Source organism: Magallana gigas, chromosome 3 (genome assembly GCF_963853765.1).
Source record: "Magallana gigas chromosome 3, xbMagGiga1.1, whole genome shotgun sequence".
In the NCBI taxonomy this organism is placed as follows: Eukaryota; Metazoa; Mollusca; class Bivalvia; order Ostreida; family Ostreidae; genus Magallana; species Magallana gigas.
Genome location: NC_088855.1, coordinates 34,306,511 through 34,322,330, shown reverse-complemented (window position 1 = coordinate 34,322,330; position 15,820 = coordinate 34,306,511). Strand labels below are relative to the sequence as shown.

At 33.6% G+C, this 15,820-nt stretch overlaps 3 protein-coding genes across 3 annotated transcripts in view; 2 read left to right on the top strand and 1 right to left on the bottom strand.

Annotated features, from left to right (window-relative positions):
* The window catches only part of LOC105348876 (NEDD8), a 121,431-nt gene extending 110,539 nt beyond the window's left edge, over window positions 1-10,892 (top strand). The window contains exons 2-6 of the mRNA XM_011458473.4: window positions 6,912-6,962; window positions 7,070-7,087; window positions 8,478-8,507; window positions 8,616-8,698; window positions 10,002-10,892. Of these exons, the coding sequence (XP_011456775.1) occupies window positions 6,945-6,962; window positions 7,070-7,087; window positions 8,478-8,507; window positions 8,616-8,698; window positions 10,002-10,086 (234 nt within the window). The 5' untranslated portion in view covers window positions 6,912-6,944 and the 3' untranslated portion in view covers window positions 10,087-10,892. The remainder of the gene's footprint in view (window positions 1-6,911; window positions 6,963-7,069; window positions 7,088-8,477; window positions 8,508-8,615; window positions 8,699-10,001) is intronic.
* Window positions 979-2,843, top strand: LOC136269662 (uncharacterized protein KIAA1958-like). The gene is made up of 2 exons (XM_066079398.1): window positions 979-1,851; window positions 2,014-2,843. The coding sequence occupies exons 1-2, from the start codon at window positions 1,164-1,166 to the stop codon at window positions 2,637-2,639; spliced, it is 1,314 nt and encodes a 437-aa protein (XP_065935470.1). The 5' UTR covers window positions 979-1,163; the 3' UTR covers window positions 2,640-2,843.
* Window positions 10,893-11,337: 445 nt separating the features above from the next.
* LOC105348875 (adenine phosphoribosyltransferase) lies at window positions 11,338-15,648 on the bottom strand. The gene is made up of 4 exons (XM_011458472.4): window positions 15,488-15,648; window positions 12,674-12,911; window positions 12,231-12,309; window positions 11,338-11,834 (listed from the first exon to the last, which is right to left on the bottom strand). Exons 1-4 carry the CDS (start codon window positions 15,565-15,567, stop codon window positions 11,698-11,700), a joined length of 534 nt encoding a protein of 177 aa, XP_011456774.2. The 5' UTR covers window positions 15,568-15,648; the 3' UTR covers window positions 11,338-11,697.
* Between the last annotated feature and the right edge of the window lie 172 nt (window positions 15,649-15,820).

Sequence of the window (15,820 nt, the reverse complement as noted above, 5' to 3'; positions counted from 1 at the left end):
GAGCGCAGCAAGAATTACACATAACGTTATCTTGCATCATTGTCAACCTAGTGTAATTTAGAAATCAACGAACGTCAAAGAATTTTTGAAAGAGTATATTGCTCTACAATGAGTATGCCAAAGGTACTGATTTTACTGAATGGTTATGATAAATACATCACAACCCCCTAACCCTCTCCCAGAGAGAGAGAGAGAGAGAGAGAGAGAGAGAGAGAGAGAGAGAGAGAGAGAGAGAGAGAGCCCGGGTCCTGTTTGTAGACCTGTGTAATTTCCCACTTAAATTTAATGGTTTGACTATAAGCAATATCAAATAAATTTTTTAACTGTTTATTTTTTCTCTTTATTCCTTTTTAATTAGTTCAAAATGTCCTATTGTTTATTTCCTCCCTAGTCATATACATGTATCTGCCTATTGTACATGCATGCACAAAAAATGGCTTAAAAATGGATCGATATGACAGTTAAGTATGGCTCTTGCTAGTACTAGTATATATTTATATAATCTCTATATTAAAAAAAAATAAAAACAAATCATATGTCAATGAGGCAGGTATCAAGCTATACTGAAATAACTAGTACACGCATTACAGATGTTTGATCCACCTCTAAATTTATCGCGGGAAATATAGCGCGAGAGCACTGTGACGTCACCCATGACTTTGATAGTCTTTGTTTACGTATCTCGACTCAATACGAAGTTATGGAAGCATGTAACAAATCTCTTTAAGTCTCGACAAACAATATGCAGTACCCAAAACGTGTCCTCAAACTTTAAAACACCGTAAATTACGAGTTAAAAGTCGGCCATTTTTGGCATAGCACCACGGGTGAAAACATTAGAGAGCATTATGGGACGTAGACAAAAAATTTTGTTTGATGAACTGTAGGTTTAGCTCGTTCTTTTTCCCGCGCACACTGGTTCTTAGAGCTCGCTTCGCTCGCCGGCGCTGCGCGCCGGCGAGCTGCGCTCGCTATAATGATTTGTTATACCCCTGTAAAACAGTTACTATATAACTCTATACGAAAAAAAGTCCAGCATTTTGACTGTTGGACTGGAACTGTTAGACTGGAACTGTTAAAATCGACTGTTAAAAAAGACTGTTGACCGGTGACGTCATATTCCGCGAAAACGAGTTATCTTTCCTGTCGTTTGGTATACAAACATGGCTGCCGCTGCTCGGTTTGGCGAAGCTTCAGAAGAGGAAATAAGATCAATTTTGGAAAGTAGAGACAGTAAGAATACCAAAAATGTTGTAAAAACTGCAGAAAATATACTGAATGATTATCTATCAACGCTAGACCTGTCCCTACATCTTTTAAAAGATAAATCATGTGAAGAAATCGTGGAAGTTCTCAGGAAGTTTTATTGCGCTGCGAGAAAGAAAGACGGCTCCATGTATGCAAAAAAGTCGATGATTTCCATAAGGTATGGATTACAGAAATCGTTCGAAAAATCGCACGAAGTTGACATCATTAACGACGCTAGATTTAAACCAGCAAACGACGTTTTCTTCGCCGCCATGGTCCAAATAAAGAAAGAGGGTGTTGGAGAGGTGCAGCATAAGGAAGTAATAAGCGAACAAGACCTGGAAATTTTGTACAAAAACGGTGTGTTTAGTTGTGACAGTCCTAAGTCCCTTCAACAGAAAGTTTTCTTTGAAATAATGTTGTACTTTTGCAACCGAGGAAGAGAAAATCTTCGTGGAATGAAAAAGAGTGACTATGTAATCCGGAAGGACCATGACAGCAGGAGGTATGTTGCATGCACCACTGCAAAGCTAACAAAGAATCATAGAGGTCTGAATTGTAATGATGATGACCAGGATGGAGGAAGGATGTATGAGCAACCCGGTGAGTGCATATAACAAAATCAATGTGTATAATTAAAACTTTTTTTTTCTATTTAATTTATCCTAAAATGTATTACACACATATATATTTAGATGATATATATACAAAATGACAATGCAAATACATGTATTAAAAATTGTGATTCTGTTTAATATTTTGTAGGAAATTCCAATTGTCCAGTTATGAGTTTTGAGAAGTATATCGCCAAGCTAAATGCAGACTGCGACTCTCTATGGCAACGTCCAAAGACAAGCATTGATGATCATTCACCTGTTTGGTATGACAATATGGTTGTTGGAAAGAATGTCTTAGGAAGTATGATGCAGAGGATTAGCAAAGATGCAGGACTTACATGTGTGTATACTAATCATTGCATACGAGCCACCTGCATAACCATGCTGGATGAATGTGGCTATGAGTCTCGACACATTATTGGTATTTCTAAACATAAATCAGAAAGCAGCTTAAAACATTATTCCTCCAAATTAAGCAATTCCCAAAAACGCAATATGTCAGATGCCTTAACAACAAAATTATCCGTATGCAAGTCCGCGCCAATTCAACATACACCCCTTCAACAAATTGAGAACAATTTAATGCCAGATTTAGCCTCAAATATGCAAGAACTCCAGGACATTGTCGATGTTGATGACAGAGATTTAGCTGCCATTCTTGACAACCCCATGTTTGGAAATCTTCATGGAACTGGAATCAGCATTCCTAATGTTAAAACAGCTAAATCTGTTTTTTCTTTCCATGGCTGCAACATTACAATACACAATAACTAAATTGTATGCATAACTTGCTGTATTTATGAAAAAAGTGCCTGTAGGAATCTTTTGGGTGTTTGATGTTACATGTATTTAATTTTATTAAAGTTGCTGTTGAAGTTATTTGTTTACAAAATGTTAGCTACAAATGTTTTTTAATGTACTCATTTTTTTTAAAACTTGTGCAATTTTTTAAAATGTCTGTGATCATAATTTAATTTCATGTACATTTTTTGTAGTTTTATTTTAAAGTTGTTAACTAAAGCTTATGAACACATTTTAAATATCTTCACACATTGCAAATGTGATAATTTTAATCAGATGTACTGTGATATTTTTTTTTATAATAATTTACCTGATTATTCAACAATTGAACTATTATTTATTCATTATATGTTCCATATAAGTGTTCAAATAAAATCTTGTTAATATTAGTGAGATGAGTGTTTCTTTTTATTAAATATTTATGATAAATTAGTTATACCATACTTATATAAGTAGGGATATAACTAAACCGTTGTTAATTGTGTCTCAGGTAACAGTTGGACAATTTATTCTTTGCTCCATATCAAGTGTTTAAGTAAAATACTGATAAATTTTAATGAGATCAGTGATTTTTTAATTAAAATAGGAGGGGTATAACAAAACAGTTGTTGACTGTGTCTCGGGCAACAGTTGAACTGTTGGACCGGCTCGCAAACTGTTGCCCTCGGCCTTCGGCCTTGGGCAACAGTTTGCGAGCCGGTCCAACAGATCAACGGTTGCCCTCGACCCCAGTCAACAACTGTATAATATTTAATGTGAACACATATACAAATATCAATCCCATTCAGGAACTTGTCAATCCTAAAAACATTACGATATGTTGTTTTCTAAAAAACTTTTTCAACACTAGAAAGGAAAGTCAACAATGTAGATGCAACAATGAACACTTATACAATTTTATGAATACCAATAATAGCCTTCACACAAGCCTAGTTTTGTTCACCCATTGGTTTGTCCATTGTAGATTTAATAGTTAATGTTTAACTTGTGCATGCTGTATGTTTAATGTTTTGTTTTATGTAACTCATATTCATTCATGACTGTATGTCAACATGGTAATTGTCAATAAATGAATTTATATTTTAAAAATTTGAACAAAATTTGGCTCGTACAACCAACCAGACAGTTACATCTTTATTGCCACATCCGCATTGTCCCAGACAAAACTCATCTTCGCTAGCCAAGGGTTTGGCTAGCGAAGATGGACAAAACTCTATATTGATCTAAACGGACAGAACATCATGCGCGGATCCAGAACTTTTTCTCAAGGTTGTGGGGGCGGGCGTGGGTGGGTTGGTTCAGAGGGAAATATTGTCTGCCTGGGGGTATTTAGGTCAATAGCCTATTTTCGAAAACTTTATTGTGTGAATTTAGTAAGTTTGAATTTTCCGGGGATGGGCGGACCCCGGCCCTCCCCCCTCCTTCCCGATCCATGGATGTACATTGTTCAAAGTAGCGCTACAAGAGAGACATATCTTGTTAAATGTCTGTCCTAGCTCTTCCAATCATCCAACTCTTTCCCTCTTGTATATGTTTATTGAATGTTTTATGTACATCTATACTACTATATTAAAATAATAGACTCGAATTTTTAGTCTTTAATACCGAGAAATCGGAAGAATACTGTCTTTTGTTTTATATATTTTAAACATCTTTGGTACTTGAACATTACCAATTTGTTTTTATTTTTTCTCAGTTAAGCTTCGCTAATTAATAATCAACGAAAATTCCTCAAAAAATCCCGGAAATCACCCGGATTTTTTGGATTTTACAATCTTGGACTTGCGCAATACATTCACACTAACGGGATCTTTAGTTTATATTTGTTTCCACAATATCACATCTGCCTGAATAAACTCAGAAATGAGAATACAAATACGGGTAAATTTTTATTGGACTTTCGCTATATATTTTGTTCATATAAATTAATGATTTCTTATGAGAGAAAGTATAAAATAACAAATATACATTTCAACTAAGCACTTACTTTCATCTTCGTGATGACAACAAATATTTGATTACATGCAACAATGTTACATTATATTTGTTAGGAGAGTGAAGATAGAATATGTTTTATCGTAAAAATGAATGTCCTACAGACCCAGTTTTACAAAGAATATACGATTACGTTGGTGAAAAGGTGTTGAGTTCTTCCATTCTATGGATTAAAATTTTTAGTTGAAAGGTATTTGCAGTCTCAAAAAGGTTTGTTGTGATGTATTTGACTGTTATTTTCAAGGCAACATCATTCATTAACTTTCTCCAAAATCGTTCCAGAGCGATTCTGCAATGTTCTGCTACTTTACGGGTATAAGTAAGGGAGGGGCTTTTCCCGAGACACAGTTAGGTTATTCAAACTAAGGAAAGTGTAGTGAAATTAATAGCATTATTGTAGGCTTATAGCTTTGTTATGTCAATAATAAGGTGTATCGATGTACCTATTTCTAAATGTTCGATATGCAATGTCAACCCGTGCACGCACGGGTCAAAGTCTAGTTGGATGTTGTATGTACAGTCTACATGTTGCCCCTTTAGGGCCCTTTATTGGTTAATAAAGAAATTGAATTGAATTGTTTAAAAGTGTATTTTCTGTGGTTCGAAATTTTTGCGATTTGACCCTTTAAAGGTTTGCTGCATGTAGCTATGCCCCCAAATACAACGTATACAAGGTAACCCCCTCGAGTGTAAGCGCTTGAAACTTGAATATCACTCATTAATTAATTTTCTATTTTCTTAAGACACCGGCTTCAACAGGCAGATACATGTAATATCGTTTTTGAAAGGGGTAGGCTTACCCGAAATATTGAAAAGCCAAAAAAAGAGGGCGCATGGCAGCTCCTTCAAAATTCAATTTATACATGTTTTGGGAAAAATATCTGTTTTGAGAAAACAATATACCCCCTCGATGCTAAGTGCATGTTAAGTGAGCCTTACATGAGCAAGATCTCAAAACACAATTTAAGTTAAATCTTCCACAGAGTCGTGGAACATATTCATTTAGTAAAGGGGGGACTCGTTAATCGATATACATTTGTAACTCCTCCCAAATCTCAAAGAAATTTTTGTCCTGTGTGACGATTGGAGGCTGGCGGTAATTTCGAATTCTATAGATGTTTTATATGATTTTTTAATTGTGTCAATAATGGACTACTTTTTAATATATCAATAATGAACGATTTTCTAATATATCAATAAAGTGAAAGGACTAGTTGGCTTACGAGTTTTATATTATATTTGAACTAACTCACATCCCCCTAGTACACATTTTTTATTTAGAATTTTGTGTCAAGTTATAGATTTATATATGTAGCATGCTTGCTTTTAGAATACCTTTGCAGAAACAACAAGATTAAAAAAATCTTGACAAGCCAAAAAACAAAATAGCAACTTCTCAAAATTATGAAAATCCTAATCGGGGGGGGGGGGGGGGGGGGGGGAAGCGTACCTTTAACTTTATATAACCTCATTTTCACTATTAGTTACCTTCCTTTCAATTCAATTCAACAATTCATTTTTTTACATTCTCTAAAAATGTAATTTGAAAAAAAAAATAGTTTGAAAGATGCGAAAAATGACCGTGCATAGTTCAACCTCATGACTCAAAACCAGACAAGTAACATCGGGGGGGGGGGGGGGGGCCTGTCCCCCCCCCCCAACATTTTCTCGCAGGAATTTTTTTTTTTGAATTACAAGTAAAAAAGTATATTTTTGGAGCATGTAAAAAATTGAACTTTACCAATGATGTTGAATTGAATTGAAATTAAATTGAATTTGCTGGGAAAAATACATTACTATAATTACGTAATTTTTTCTACAATGATTACATATTTATTGCTACCTTCAAAGCCCGTATATATCATATGGAAAGCTTTTTGTCACACATTCAAAGAAGGAAGGCCACGGTAAGAATTGAGTAAATAAATAGCAGTTAACATAAAGCAGTATGATTAATCACTATGTAGTAAGCATTTAGCAATATTGGCAACTGAAAATGTACATTTATATGGAATTCCTATAACTGATATGGTGCTCCATGCTAAGCGGAATTTCTTTCTTCCTTTTTTCAGTATCTATCTGTTGTCAAGTATATCAGCTTTGATTTCTTTAAACATTGTTAAATGCGCTTGTATAAACTTGGGTAGAAGGGGTGCCAAGCCGAGTGAGCCCTAATTCATTATACGACTGAGGAATTTTGATCGGGCTCGAAATTCTTTAATCTGGGCTTTGTATTTCATACTCTAGACAATCTACTAGTTCCTCTGACAAGAAAATTTAAAAATGTTGATAAAAGTGAAGGTAATGTTTTATTTTTTTGGACTTTTTGGAAATTATATATGATGTTATATCTTCAGTTCGTGTATTGAATATTTCGTTGAATAATCTTGTACTTATTCATTTTTTAGACTTTGACTGGAAAGGAGGTAAGCTCTAACGTTAAGTCTACATGAGCCATTGCTATAAATAATTCAAAAATATTTTTGAGTTGTCTTATGTAAAATATATTAATATGTTTAATTTTAAAAAAAATGTATATGTATTACTTATAACGGAATTCATGATTTTACTACACAAGAGGAAATCCGGACTAAGTCTAGGATGTGTTTGTCATGAGCATGGAGCAGCTAATCGAGGATATCACTTTTATGAAAATTAATACGCAATATACAAACTAAGGTTTATATTTAATTAATATGGCCCTTAGCAAGTCTAAGCAAGTATAGATGGCAACACTTCTGTATCAGTTTACATGTAAGTACTGGAAAGTAGCTCACTGTAACACACGAGTCACAATTTTGCAAAATCTAGGATGAGGGAGGGCATATAAAAACAGTTACTTAGGTTCAATACTTTTACAGTCTATATGAGATGGTAGGTTGGATGTCCAAGTCTTTTACAGTAGCTGGCACAATTGAATTCTTCAAGACATTGGTGGTACTAGCTAGCTGTTAAGCACTCTGATTGGATTACTACGCTTTTTCCTTGGTGGTCTGGTATTGAAATGAAATATTGAGTCAGTAGTATGGCTACAAGGCCATGAAAAATCTTGTAAATTAGAAGAAAATGTTGATTTCTTCTGCAATTGGTAAGTGGCTGCTACTTGAAATCCACCATCATTTTGGACGTTTTATCTGCTAAAGTCATTCCACATACCCGGCAATTTTAAAGTAGTCGATCTGCATGTCGTTGTATACCTGTACCATCTAAGCAGTCCAAGACTTTTTTTTGGTGCCAGTCCTATAAAACTGGAGCATAGTCAAGAATGGTTCTGATAAATCAGATGTTGACAGAATCTATGAGAGATATGGGGCAGTATATTAAGTTTCTACTTACAATATCAAATTAATGGTGGAATTTGACAGGTTTAAAATCGTGTTTACATATGATGTCCACTTCAAGTTGTACTTGACTATGATGCCAAGTAAGTATGCTGCCAATGCAGCTGTTAAAAGACTGTAAAAAGAGCTCTTAAGTAGTACAAAGCAATTCTACAGATAGACAACAAAATAATGTTTTATATTATTTAACAAGCTTCAGCTTTGTTTAAAAAAAAATCCTGGTTAATTGATGCTCAAAGTTGACAATTACATACATTACATTTATAAACTCTTTAACTTTACAGACTTCAGTAAAAGGCTTTATTTATAATGTCATAAAAATTAAAGAATGTGGTAAAAACAAATCTTTGATGCGTTTGATGTAAACTACAGGTTCATCTAGTGTTATTCATAGTCTTTTAATTATGTACTATTTATTTTACAGAATGCTCTTTTAAATTCCTGTTAACTAACAATCATGTTCTTTGACTTACAGATTGAAATAGATATTGAACCAACAGACAAAGTAAGTACAAAATTATTGTGACTTATAATCTTGAATTGGTAAGAGCAAGTTGAGTATCTGTACTTTAATTAATGTTTCTTGGAAAATAACCCTTCTGTTTTGCATCAGGTGGAGAGAATAAAAGAAAGAGTTGAAGAAAAAGAAGGGATACCTCCACCTCAACAGAGACTGATCTTCAGTGGTAAACAAATGTGAGTGTCTGATTCAATGGTGCTTAGGAAATTATATACATAATCTTAAGTTCAGTAGGTTCATGTATTGATTTGTGTTTTGTTAATTCATTTGGTCCAAGTCAATTAAAAATGGCACATATCTGTAGTCTAACCGCTTGTCAAGCAATCCAAATGATTTGCAGATTCTGCCTCGTTACCTGATTTTCCATACAAAATACACGTATTACAATATAGTAGTTCTCTATTGACTCGGAGCGTCATTGCAGATGAATATATAAATGTGACTTGCTTTTATATACTAGTACCCGGTAGTATGCCAAACTGGGGTTTAAGTTGCTAAAGTTATAAATAGAGTAAATACAGTGCTTCCTTATTGCCAGTGATATAATTATATAGAAATACCATATTCTGCAGATAACAGTTATTGTAGAATGAGTTGCATTGTTTTTAAACAAACACGTACTGTATTTTGTTTTACTCTCAGAAGGCCAGGTTGGTTCAGACTCGTTTTGGTCACCCATTAAAAATAATTCATTTGCTCTTATCCAACAAATGTAGCCATGTTCTTTTATTCAGATACTGATAATAAACAGTTAAATTTAGGTACATGTACAGTAAAACTCGGTTATAGCAAAGTTCTAGGGATCAGTGGATTTACTTCGTCATATCCGTAATTCGTTATATTTGTATAACAAATTCTTAATATTAATGACTATAGCAAATTCACTACATGCATGTTTTCTTTCACCAGACTGCAGTTTTTTGTTAATTGAGGCTTAGAATGAAAACGCTTTCTTCTGATTCATTTAATGATCAAATTGTAAATTGAAAAAATGATGTGAAAATAAATTTATCCAAACTATTTTGTTAAAAAGTAGTGAAAACTTTGTTAACTGTAAAGAAATTTGCTATAGAAGTGTTAAATTTCATATTTATTCACCTCTAGGGGACACAAAATCTGTTCGTAATATTCGAATTCGTTATAAAGTAAATTTTGCAAAGATTATTTAAGAATTTTGCCCGGGACTCAAAAAACTTCGCTATATCTTATATTTTGCTACCTGTATATACGTGTTCGTATGAAACAAGTTTTACTGCATCTCAAATATCCATTATATTTCAAATAGCATGGATATGTCAAAGTGAGATGGGATTCCTGTTTCTGTATGAATTTTAACATGTATGTTTTGTAATCCTTTGGTTATCTAAACATTTTTGTCAGCCCTATCAGGTTTGAGACTTAGAGATTTTATTATTCATTTCTATGTATAGAAAGACATTGAACTATAATGTACATTAAGATTTGAACTCATCTTTTCAGGAATGATGAAAAAACAGCACAAGATTACAAAGTGACAGGAGGCTCTGTGTTACATTTAGTGTTGGCCCTACGAGGAGGAAAATGAACTCTTCGCAATTTCTTGTTTCCAGTAATGCTATAATATTTTATGCAGATTGCACAGGGGCAAAGCCCGTTTTAACATTAATTTCAATTTAATCATAAATAAAGAAAGTCTTTATTTATGGGGTAACATTGAAATTAATGTTAAAACAGGCTTGGCCCCTGTTGCAGATTGCATAAGGAAGTTACATTATGAAGCTTTTTTAAATTAAAAACTTTCATGTCGCCCTTCCTTAAACATGTTAAATTGAAAGAACCTTTGTCACTCTAGTATTTGAATAGAAAAGTAAAATCTATGAAATATTTAGACCATACAGTGTACTGTTCTAAACACCATTTCAATAATAAAGCTATTCATTTGGGATATTCAGTATCTTCAGTTAAATCACTAATTTTTAGAGTGATATACATATTTCAGCATAGGTAAATTCTAATTTGAAAAGTTTAGTTATCTTTTCCCTTAAAAACATACAAATAATACATCAACTGACTTACTGTTTTAAATTGTTCTTGTATTTAGAATTTGCAAAAACATTTATTCTTGTGTGATGTTTATATATAGTTGATATTCGGTCTGTACACAATATTACGTGTTATGATGCAAGTTTTGAAGTTCTATATGGTCAAGTTAATAAAAACATAGGATCCAATATCAATCTAACATCATTGGTAAAGTATCTGTATTGATTTCGATTTGCAGTACATGTACTGATGTTGTAGTATTGTTGTTCACTGTGAGAATGAAAGTGAACGTGCATAAGCTTTGTATTGTACATGTTTTGTAATTAAATAAAAATCCATGTATGGTCACTATGTCTCGTCATTTTTGTAAAATTTACAGAACTTAAAATTTCCGATAAAATTGATAAACAGAATTTTTTTTTATTTTGAAGAGAAGTTTTATGATGAAAATTATCATAGATCTATGCTTTCATTCTGTTTTCTTGTGACTTACAGTGTATAATAGAAATTAAGCCCTGCCCTCACCTGAGATTTACCACTGGTAAAAAAGTTCGGCCAATAGAGATTTCCTTTGCAAGCATTCTGATTTGTACTGCTTGCTGTTTCTAACAATTTATGTATCCTGAAGAAATGGGGTAAAAATAAAATGTACTATATAAAAACTAATTTTCTACGATATTTAAACCATTATACATGTACCTCTGGTCACTGTTCTTTCGTTATCATGATTCCATGTATTTTAATTAAAATATAAACACTTTCAAACCTACTCAAAGAACGAAGTTTCTGTGGATTTTTCCTTTACACATTTTATTAAAATCATCTCTTGGTTGCAATTTTGACAAATTCATTGTAGCTTGACACTGCATCAATCTTTATGATTATTTGTTAACCTTTCATCAAACAATTAAATTTTACACCAGGTAAAACTTTGAACAAACTAGAGCATTTTCATTGATTTTGAAATTCTTTTTCTTTTTTATATAAAAGTTTGGTTTTGAATTATCATGAATAAATTCTTTGCCATTCTCTCCAAATGCATACATGTGTCTCTCTGAATTTTGGCTGGTGTGGAGTTCGTTTCGAAGTTTTCTTTGATTAATACTGCATCCTACCCTCTGTATAAGGCACAGACGGACGAGAGAGAGCGACATTAGTAAGTTATGAGGGACGTGCAGGGCTTGGTCACTTTGTCCCGCCCCTTCAGATCTGTGAGTTCTATCACAACCAGGCACTCCACTACGTTGGCTCCAACTTTCTGGATCAGTTCACATGCTGCCTTCATTGTACCTAGAACAACGAAAATGAATTTTAAAATTACAGTGCGAGTTCTACACTTATGTAGGGTTTTCTGAGTGCTAATATTCTAATCTCAGCGAGATTCGTCAAGACTGAAAAAATCTGATGGACGTCTCTTCAGAAGAGACGTCCATCAAAATTTTTCAGTCTCGACGAACTTTGCTGAGATTACGAATATACCCGTGCAAGTGCTACGTGTACATGCGCGGAAATAGAGGGGGTGGTGGACACCAAACCTCGGAAACTTTAAATTAAAGTTATCAAAAAAAAGCCCCCCCCCCCCAACAAATTCTTATCCCTCGCCTTCCCCTTTCCGCTGGAAAAATTTTCTGGATCCGCACATGCTGTATATACATGTATGATGTAAGAAACAAAGCTACAACTTGCCCCCTGTAGCCAGTAGATCGTCCACAATCACCACAGACTGTCCGGGTTTAAACGCTTCTTTCTGGACCTCAAAGATGTCCTACAACGAGACACATGTTCATTGGTGACATTATATGAGCAAAAGTAAATTTTACTCTCCTCTTGTAATGGGACTATTCTTTGAAATGTAATTATTGTTAATGATTGACAATGTAAATAAATTCTATAATCAAATTTGTGCCAATTAAAACTAAATATCTTGTTATAAACTAGAGCTCTCTATTAATTCTAGTATTTTACGCAGTTATCTTATGTGTCAATGAACCAAATGACTGGTTTGTAAGGCAAGCAAATGATGGTGAAGATTTTAATCGTTGGTCTTTGTGTATATTTTAATGTGGCGTTTACTTCTCAGGAATACAAATACAAGTTCCGTTATCAAAATATGAAATGTTCAACTTTACCGTTCCATATTCCAAAGCGTATGCCACGCTTTCCTTCTCGCCGGGCAATTTACCCTTTTTTCGCACTGGTGCAAAACCGCAGTTGAGTTTTAATGCAATACTTGGACCAAAGAGAAAACCTCTGGATTCTAACCCAACGATTAATTCTACATTGGGGGCCTTTGCCTTCACTTGTTCCACCATTACATCTAGAAGTTCCTGGAATACAGCGGGATTCCGTAACACCGGGAAAATGTCCCTGAAGTAATAGAAAGTTCACTTGTCTTTACATTGTCCTAAAAAAAGTAGGTCGAAGATTGTGTTCTCATTTCTTTTATTTAATGCCCCACCCCCTTTTACCCAAAATAATTGCATTTAAAAGTGAATGTACGTTCATTCGCCCTAAAATGCATTCGCCCTTGATGCCGTTTGCCAGAGTCCGTTCGCCCTGAAATTCGTGCTCCCTAGGTCCCTTCGCCATAGTTTTTACACATTAGATTTTAAAAAAGAATCAAATAAATAAAAAATAAAACTGCACACAAAGGACCAAATCTGCATGCAGGGTGAACATATAGGATAATTTATTGATTATGTGTAAATTGCTTAAAAATGATGACTACTAAACTAAGACCATGAAACCAATTACGTCTTATTTTAAGATTAAAGGCTAAACAGTTGTACGTTATGTACATGTATACTATAAAAGTATATTAATGTTTTATTGAACAGATTTGTTGCCCACGGTAAAATAATATTAAACAAAATAACAAAATACATGTATAGAGCGAACAAAGTATATGGCGAACGATATGCAGACTCTGGGCGAACGAACTCAGGCGAACAGGTAGATAGGACGAACGAACCGGAAAGGCACTCAATGTGGTAATAAGGAACTGTCTGCATGGTGAGGACTGTGTTCACAGTTCTTTTCTTTTTTTATTAATGCCATCCCCACCAAATATTTGCAATAAAAACTTTTCGAAGCATTTTTGGTAACAAAGAACTACGGTTATGGTCTATTCGAAATTCTTAATGGTTATGCGTAATGTGTAGAAGTACCGAGAATTATATAATACTTGACAAAATATTTTGATTGTTCATACACTATATAACGAATTTATATATATATGATTGCATATCTTTTTTATATTTCTCAAAAAATATTCTACGTATAGTTATTAGTTGAGAAATTTAAATTCTCGGCGGATACAAGCCTTTAAATCGAGCAGAATTCCGCAGCAAAACTCGATTATTGCAAAATACAACGGATCAAAGAAAAAACTTCGTTAACGTTTGAACCACAATTCACATTTACAAACACGTTTATAAATAGCGAGTTCATGATGAATCTTTAAGTTAATTGAAAAATATTTTTTCCAAAAATATATTTTTGTTAATAAATATAAAAATTATAGTATTTTGCAAGCGGGATGAAAATTTCTTCGTTATAGCCGTAAACTCGTTATATCCGTATTTGTAATATAGGAGATAATTTTTCCAAACCTTAACAATGTATATTTACATTTTCCAGTGTCTTTGCCTGTGATAACACTACGTATCGATTTTGTACTATAAAACCCATAACATCAAATTAGGGCGCCAGCGGGGTTTGCTTATTTATATCTAAATATTTAATCGTACAATGGCTTAAACTTATATAAATATAAGTAATAAGGAATCATTCTTTAAATATTATGGGGTGATAATTTCGGTCGGGGCTTGATCAAATCTATCATAACGCCCTTCGGGCTTTATTTGATTTGATCACGCCCCGACCGAAATTATCGCCTCATAATACTCAAAGAATGATTCCTTATTCCTTATATAAGGATCTCCCGGGACAAATTTCGACACATATCCGTGTTTGTTACAATCGACATTTGCAAATTTATTACATTTTAGCATGCGTATTTTACGTTACAATGAATGTAAACTTTCTACTAACTTATTTTCTGTGGATATTACTTGATGATATACGTACCATATACGTATAATTTACCGCTAATGACTTGACAATTGTGTGCATACATTTATCATGTAACCATCAGTTTATATATCGTAGTTGTAACGTGTATACTATACGTCCCTGGTTGTTGGGAGCTATTTATTTATAGATTTGAGACACACAAAATAACCTAAAATCAAGTGCATATATCCATGCATTAGGAAGTTGAGGGCTCTCACATTATATATCCTTAAAATGAATGTCAAGTACATGTATCTATTTTCCTCCAGCCTTTTCTACCAGATTCCTTACTTTTCGCACAGTTCCGAGTCCATTTTCAATATTTAAGATTCATTCGACGCATTTCATTGCATGTGCAATATATGATAAGATTTGACTATAGAAAAAATGTACATGTATAATTGAATATTTATCATAAAATTTATAAATAAATTAGTTGGTACATGTAAAATTTTCAAGTCTTCACAAAAGTTCATCGATCTTGTTCGGGGCTTATTAGGGAAATGGCAAAATCAATTTTGTATTAATATAAATGGATAGACCGGGAATCGTACACTGAACACCTGTTTTTCTTGCTAGGTGCTTTGAATTCCCTGGACACATAACCATGCACAGTGACGGTCAACAGAAAACAGTTTCTTATGCATGCATGCTCTAAAAATGTAGGAGATTAGAAAATGCACAATTGTTCACTGTGTGCTAATATATAATTGGGAATCAATACCCAGATCAATTCGATAATATAATTTATTTTAACGTCTGACATAATCTGCGTTTACTTTAAATGCACACATGGTGTGCCATAATAATTTTGAAAATGCACCATTTGGCCTAGTTTTATTCCTTTATATGTCATTTCAGCATCTTACCGAAACAATATTCCGGGCTTTGGGAAATCCGGATGATCTTTAATTAGAGATTTAACCCTCTCTATCCTACTGTCAGTCATGTTGCTTACTTCTGTTGCTTATATACTGCACTGCAAGTACAACTTTCACCGTCCTAGATAATCTATAGGCCCCAAAAGGGAAATTATTTTTGTTTGGCGGACATAACAATAAAACATGGATGTAAAATATAGCAAATAGTAATGAAATTTTATTTGCGATTAAAATAATTTTTCTTTTATTTTCCTGTACATGCGTCTGTAATTAGGGTGGTTATTGTTTCCTGTCTATATCACTCAAAATTTTTTTTACCCT

Excerpts from the sequence above, each read along its gene's own strand:
- LOC136269662 (XM_066079398.1), top strand. The coding sequence starts at position 1,164 with ATGGCTGCCGCTGCTCGGTTTGGCGAAGCTTCAGAAGAGGAAATAAGA. Across the intron at positions 1,852-2,013 it reads AAGGATGTATGAGCAACCCG|GAAATTCCAATTGTCCAGTT; the intron begins GTGAGTGCATAT and ends AATATTTTGTAG.
- LOC105348875 (XM_011458472.4), bottom strand. The coding sequence starts at position 15,567 with ATGACTGACAGTAGGATAGAGAGGGTTAAATCTCTAATTAAAGATCAT. Across the intron at positions 12,912-15,487 it reads AAGCCCGGAATATTGTTTCG|GGACATTTTCCCGGTGTTAC; the intron begins GTAAGATGCTGA and ends CTATTACTTCAG. Across the intron at positions 12,310-12,673 it reads ACGCTTTGGAATATGGAACG|GACATCTTTGAGGTCCAGAA; the intron begins GTAAAGTTGAAC and ends GTCTCGTTGTAG.